The sequence below is a fragment of the Rhea americana genome, unplaced genomic scaffold, assembly GCF_003343005.1.
Source record: "Rhea americana isolate MKP2758 unplaced genomic scaffold, rheAme1 scaffold_64, whole genome shotgun sequence".
Taxonomy (NCBI): Eukaryota; Metazoa; Chordata; class Aves; order Rheiformes; family Rheidae; genus Rhea; species Rhea americana.
This window is the reverse complement of record NW_028186801.1, coordinates 39,169-46,061: the sequence shown is the minus strand read 5'-3', so window position 1 is coordinate 46,061 and position 6,893 is coordinate 39,169. Positions and strand designations below refer to the sequence as shown.

The window sequence follows — 6,893 nt, the reverse complement described above, 5'->3', positions numbered from 1 at the left end:
AACTATCWCAATTTTTTTCAGAACAGAAAAATCACAACTAGCCATAACCCTGGACAAGAACAGTACACCAGAAATCTAGAAATAAAACCAAAAAGGTTAAATTAACAAGGTAACATACATCTGTGGAAGTACAAGGAGAAATGGTAGACAGATTTACTACAGTAAGCAAACGTACTTGAAGATCATGACTTTTACATCCAATACATATCGAAGTACTTTATGTCTTGAATATATTTAATTCGTTCTAAAGAAATGCTTAATAACAGAAGTAGAAATGCTCCTTATGCAGGTATTGACACCAGAATGACTGACTCAAGCAAATCTGTAGTGAACTTTTAGCAGAGAAATTCCAAATTAAATTAAATGACAGGATGCAGAATTAATTTCATTTTTAGCTGAACTTTTAAAAATTCTACAGAAGGTACTTTAACCTTAGAGTATTTTATCTTCATTTCTTTTAGCTCCTTAGTCTCAGCAGATACCAGTACCACACATATTTCATTTACTGTTTTTCATTTCTTAAGTTATGGCTTGCAATGCTAATTTTTCTTACTACAATGTTTATGTTTTGTATTAAAAATACCACATATTTATGATTTTATTAATACTGATGAGAAAGGAGTGACTCAACTGACATCTTCATAAAGGAGTCTTTGAACTCAAGAAACACTGACGCTCAGTAACATGTTGATAGTATCTACAGTTATAATTCATGTGTTTATTTCCCAGTAGTCACTTGGCTACTAATATTGATTTATTTCAATTCAGCTGGAAATAACCACGGCTGAACTCTGTGTATCTCTGCCTTCATAGCAAAGTTTTAAAAGTAATTTGATCTTCAGTATCTCCACCAGTCTCTCTTGTGGTAGGAAGTTTCCAAGTGGTAATAATACCAGGCAAGTTGAAAAGAGTTTTGCTGTAGTTTGATCCTTTTATTTTCAAATGAACTAGAACTAAAACCTCTACATCTTTTATATTGTTTATGCCAATCACAAATCTCTCTATAGCTAATTCTCAGTACATCTGAATAAAAAACTTCACTAGATTATACTTCCTACTTTGGAGTCCTTCATTTATTTGTTAATGTTTTTTCTCAGTTTGCCCCTCAAATTCAGACAATCTAAAGAAAAAAATAATCTCTGAATGTGTCAATACAAATCTGGTAATTAACAAAGATTTTTCTTTGAAGATACAAAATACAGACTGTACTCTTCTGGTTAATATATACATCAAGTAACATCAAACTTAATCATAGCAATCTAATTATTTTAAAATGGAAAAAGGGTAATTTTGGATTTCCTTGTAAAAATCATCAAAATTTATATATCGCTAATCTTCACTTTAAGGAATAAATCCCTCAAAAACTAATGGTAAATTAATATTATCAATGGTAAAAGTATTTCTGCACTATTTGAACCTCCAGCTCTGGATGTAGTATTTTCTATGGAACAGTATGTGATCATCATTTTCATGATCAATACAGGTATTATGTACCATTCATTATTAAAGCATCTTGAAAAAAATTTCTGTCATATTAGTTTAGCCAACAGAGATACTATTCTGTTTAAATTTCCTTTACAACCTAGGTTTCCACAAAACACAAATGCTAGATCCTCTGCAGTCCGATCCACATTATAAAGTTCGGGAATTTTCAAGGGATTTACCCGTACAGTTAATATTGCATTGCAATCCAGAAAAAGTGCTAACAAATTAATTTAGCCTCATTATGGAAATACCTAGATTCATTAAGGAAATATATAGCCTTCCTCAGTGAGGTGGGTTCCCACTTGCCTAAGCAGTCTCTCTGCTTTAAAATTACACAATTGAGGTGCTGGACCGGAGAGCAAGTGGGCTTGGGTTAGCAAATTGCTGGCAAGGTAATTCAACCCCTTCAAATCACCTCAGAAAAAAACCYTACTCTGTGTTTGAGCATGACTATAAGGATACGCTAATGAAATAAAAACGTAAYGGTAAGTTACGACTACATGATTATTAATAGTCTACGTATGTATTTTTTCCTAGAGACTACTAAATTTCTCCCCTAGAGCTGATAACGTAAGTTGCAATTAACTTTTTATTACAGAAATACTTCTTTCCCTAGAACTCCCTAAATCTTAAGAAACGTCAGCAAAAGCGTTACGTTTCAAGATACAATTTGTGGGAATTTTTAAAATCGTGAAGAGTTTTCTCTCTGTATAGTAACACAGAACAACACTAATGTCCCAAGGTACTTGCTGTGCGAGTTCCCACAGCGCCTTGTTCACATGCTCCAGCTGAAGCATTACTCTTTTCAACGATCTGGAAACTTCCTTTGCCCTCATCTCTTCACAGTAGGGTATCGTAAGTGCTTCTGCCATGAGATAAATATTCCCATCAACTGGATATGTAGGTTAAAAAGGGAATTCTAATTTTGGAATTTCTGCTGCTAAGCTTTAGTCAATACGCATGCAGACCAAGAGAAGGAAATACGATGACAAGTAATTCTTGTTTATGTTCTTTGTTGCCATTGTCCTTTGGATTAAAATATATATGAAATACAGTTTATAAAACTGTACACCTCTGTATCGATACTATCATATACACCTCTGTATTAATATCTGTGTTCTGAATTAATATCTGTCTCTAGATGTTTTAATGTCTCATCTCCTTGATCATACTCCAGTATTCGACTTCCCATGCCTTAAATCTGTAAGTACATTCCCTATCTAGTACACATAGAAGAAAATCACATTTTTCCAATGAAAGTTTCATATTTGCTAAGATTGTATAATCTCAAGGAAATTTATTTTTTATCACTTTAAATTTCTGATTTTATGAAAGTGATTAATTAAGGGACTTGTTACTGCTTGACTAATATTAAGAGCCATATTCAGTGGTGAATAGTATAGTTCAGAAGGTCTAGGCAAAATCCTTGCACCATTTAAACCACTCTGTTAAAGTTTTAAATTGTCTCCTATAGGATCTCTTCTACTGTGAAAGAAAACCTCAAGGATTCCTGGAACATAAGTATCTTGTAAAATAATTTGAAGCTATGAAAGTCTCCTCYTTACTAAAATATATGAATCTAGAATAATCTAGTCTATATTCAAAAGTATCCAATATTAATTCTTGGATTTGAAGTTTAAGAATCTCTTATTAAATAGAAATCATGGAAGCAACTGACAAATCTTAGATGACTATCACCACGATATATTTCAGTTGCTCTGAAGTTTTAAGGTAACAAAAAATAAACACATGCCATTTTCCAACACTGAGCTTCAAAATCATCGAGAAAAAAAGCCTACAAAATAATTTCACTTCCGGTCTCCTCACCCCAAAACTTAGATTTTTTATTCAGATAGGGATGAAATGTGTGCTGTATTAACATGAAATAAAGTACATCATATCTCAGCCTAACAAGAATTTTTAGGAGAGCATTATTCACTGAAGTCTATGGTTTATGTAAAAAGAAAATTCTGTGTACTATCATGCTATAATAAAATCAGTGTATCAACATAAGTGGTTTGTAACATCTAAACAGGCACTTTTCAAACACCTTGTAAGTTTAAAATCAAGGATAGAATGTTTTTTAAAAACAATATGCTATTTCAAAAGGGCATGAATCACTTACACTCCTCRTTTGTTATATACACAAATTTTGACTCAGCTTAAAAAAATGAAAACATCAAAAACATCACATTGATTATGATCACTACAAATTTTAAGACAACAGATTTAAATAAAAGTGTATTGCAAAAGTGTCTTTGCCAAAATGAAAGCTCCAGGCTTTGTATTCTTAACACGCCAAAAAATTCGCTGTTTGATAGAAAACTTGCATTTCACTGCTAAAGCAAAAAGCTTTAAGATAAACTACAGTGCACAACTTCAATATGATTCTAAGAACTCATTAATGCTGATACTGCAGGTGTTTTTTTTTTTTTTTTTTTTTTAAAGTAAAACCTCCCCCTTCTGCCAGAATACTGTTATATAGAAAAAAAGCTACTCTCTACTATTGTCAGTCTTCCAGATACGGTAAAAAAAAACCTCAACATACAAGAGTTTTTAGAGCAAGTAATCAATCTGCAAAATGTTATACATCAGTAATAAGGCATCCACTTTACAGCTGCTTAAACAAAGAAAGAAATAGTTCCCAAAATATATATTTTGGATCTGTGTAAACAACGCTTATATCTATTGCTTCCATTCATTCAAAAAATATACACCCACATAGACTGAAAGTGATCTTGGTGCTACAAATTTTAAACTACTGTAATTTATCCAGATGTAATCTGAAGATATAAAACCCAAATAATTTTAGTATTTTGAAATACGTCAAAATTGTTACTCTCCTTTGAAAAGAAAGTTAAAAATATATGCCCAAATTGATGCCATTTCATTGAATGAAGAAGAAAGTATTATGAAAATAAACATCCATCTGGTTTCCTAATAATAAATATAAAGACAGTTATTTTAACAAACTGCAACACAGGAAGAATTACTATATTGACCTTAACATTCAATCAGTAGTTTTTAAAAATCTTTCCTCATTGAGGCTTGAATCTTCTACCTTGTCAGCTGTCCAACAACTTTTAACAGGGTTTTATTTTCTTGCTTCAATTGTTCATTTTCATCTTCTATATCATCTAGGTCCTATGAAACGAAAAAGGAAAATAAAACCAAATATTTCTCAGAACATAAACTCTCAAATAGTAGCTGCAGGAATTTACCACCTTATCTCTGATATCAAGAAGACATGGTGTATTGAAAGATGAGGAATTAGAGTTTCAGAGTAGCTTCCCTTAAAACTTTTAAAACCTGCATTTTTCTACCTGTTACCATAATTACAAAACATAGGTATTATATTCCCATGTATAAGCACCTTTAAGTGGAAACATACAATCAAAACTGGAGCTACAGAAGGAATGAATGCAATAGGAAACCAAAATAGGATGGAGGTGACTATTTTATTGGCATATGCCTAGAGTGTATTAGTCAGCTATTGCTTCTGCTCTCCAGACTGTGCTTATTTGCAAGAATTACACTTGCACATATGCATCACTACTGACTATGGTAATAGGTTTGCTTTGTGTTCTAAATTAAATATTAAAAAAAAATCAGGAAAAGTCCTGCTTGCCCATTTTTCAATTTGCTATTAGGAAAAAATTAAAAGGTATATCGTACCTTCTATCTAAACTGCTACCAAGTGCTTAAAATAGATTACTTCTATCCCAAATATCTTTCCATCTTCCACCAATGACTGTATTTAAACAGTTCCCATTTTACTTCTAGACTTCCTACCAAGTCTTTCCAAGTCTTCTAAGTGARAAACAGTGAATTTGGCTGTTACTATATGCATTACTTCAGTCAATATAGTTTTCCTATATGAGAAACATGAAAGAACAGAAAATAAAAAATGGGTAAAATAAAGGCCTGACCCCAAGCAGACTATTTTAAGGAGGAAAACAGCAGGCAGGCAAAGGAGACCGACCAGGGTCACAATCAGAGACTTTAGCTGCCTTTGCAATGAAGTCCACAAATCCCTACTGTTGTCATGCTAAATTAAATATAAAACAGTAGCAGGAAAAWGATTCTCTCTCTTGAGCCTTTAATTTGTTAAATGGTATTTGACATAAGGAGCCTACTTCCTTGTTTCTTTTTAGTGGGGTCATTCCAAAAGCACACTTTAGAGACTTTGGGGGCTTTTAAAATCAGTATTATGATTTAAAAAGTCTCTTCAATTTGCTAATTAAAGCACAGATTTGGTGTTTTGGCAATTAGTGCACAAATCCACACTGCAATTCCTTCCTTGCAACTACTCCTCTGTTTTGGTAATGTGCAATGAAGAAATTGCTAGTATAAACTTTTCTTTGCCTAACAGAATTAATGTTGAATCACAGTACAGATGGCTTCCAGGAACAGCATTTAACTGTTCTGAAATTTACACACGAAAGTGACTTAAATATCTGCTCATGCAAAAGTTATGATAATTRCAGACTATGATGTAACTGTGAGAAACATATTTTGTTTTCTCTCTTAGCGGTTCAGGTCAATAGCACAGCAATGGGAAATAATTAGATGGAAGGGACAATACTCTTCCAATAAAATGATAATTTTTCACTTCTGTATACATAATACTGTGTTGGAGCTCGCTATTAACCTAGCCATTAGATACTGATGACCTATTAAAGCCTGCTTAAAGGGCTTTTGCTGCTTAAAGGGCTTTTATGTAAAAATATCTGAAATTTACTCAAAATAAAATATAAAGTTTTTGGAACGTCTATACCCAAGAGTAACATTCCAAAGATTACTCCAAGTAACAATTTCTTGAATATGAGCCAGTAATAATAATGAACTGCATTTTAAATATCTATGGAAATAATGAGCTGACACATGTTTTTTGCCAGTCTGGAATTTAAAGTTTCTTATTCAAAATTACAATCCTAATTTAATTTATAGTTAGTAGTGAAAAGAGGACACAAAGTCCCTTTGTGGCAGGAAGCTTGGACTTCACATACCAAAGGAACCACTGACTACACAACTCACACTAACTGGCTTGTAAATCCTCACTAACAGACTCTCTCCAAACACATAACTAACTRTCACATCTCAGCGAGATCAGACCTGACCAAGCGTAAACTAGTCAACAGTTGAACTTAGCTTTCAAATATTTAACTGTACTGAGATGTCTTTCTCTTCAGATAGTTCAAACTTTTAAAAATCAATTATCCCTTTCTTTTAAACAAGGCTGATAGACCTAATTTAAGTGGCTAATCTACTGGAACGAAACAGAGCCATTTATGGTGGAAAGCCCTTTCCGGTTCTCAACATAAATGTCATCCATGTTCTTTAAGTTTCTTTGTGACGTCCTGACTGATCTTGGTAAAATATTTTTTCTTAAAGTAAAACGTAATTTA

General features: G+C 32.6%; 1 protein-coding gene across 1 annotated transcript in view; it reads right to left on the bottom strand.

Moving 5' to 3' along the window:
• Nucleotides 1-3,442: 3,442 nt before the first annotated feature.
• Nucleotides 3,443-6,893, bottom strand: part of LOC146586861 (PRKC apoptosis WT1 regulator protein-like) — a gene marked incomplete at its 5' end in the record, with an annotated part of 39,010 nt that continues 35,559 nt past the window's right edge. Inside the window, one exon of the mRNA XM_085320472.1 lies at nucleotides 3,443-4,629. Coding sequence (XP_085176598.1) covers nucleotides 4,543-4,629 — 87 coding nt within the window. The remainder of the gene's footprint in view (nucleotides 4,630-6,893) is intronic.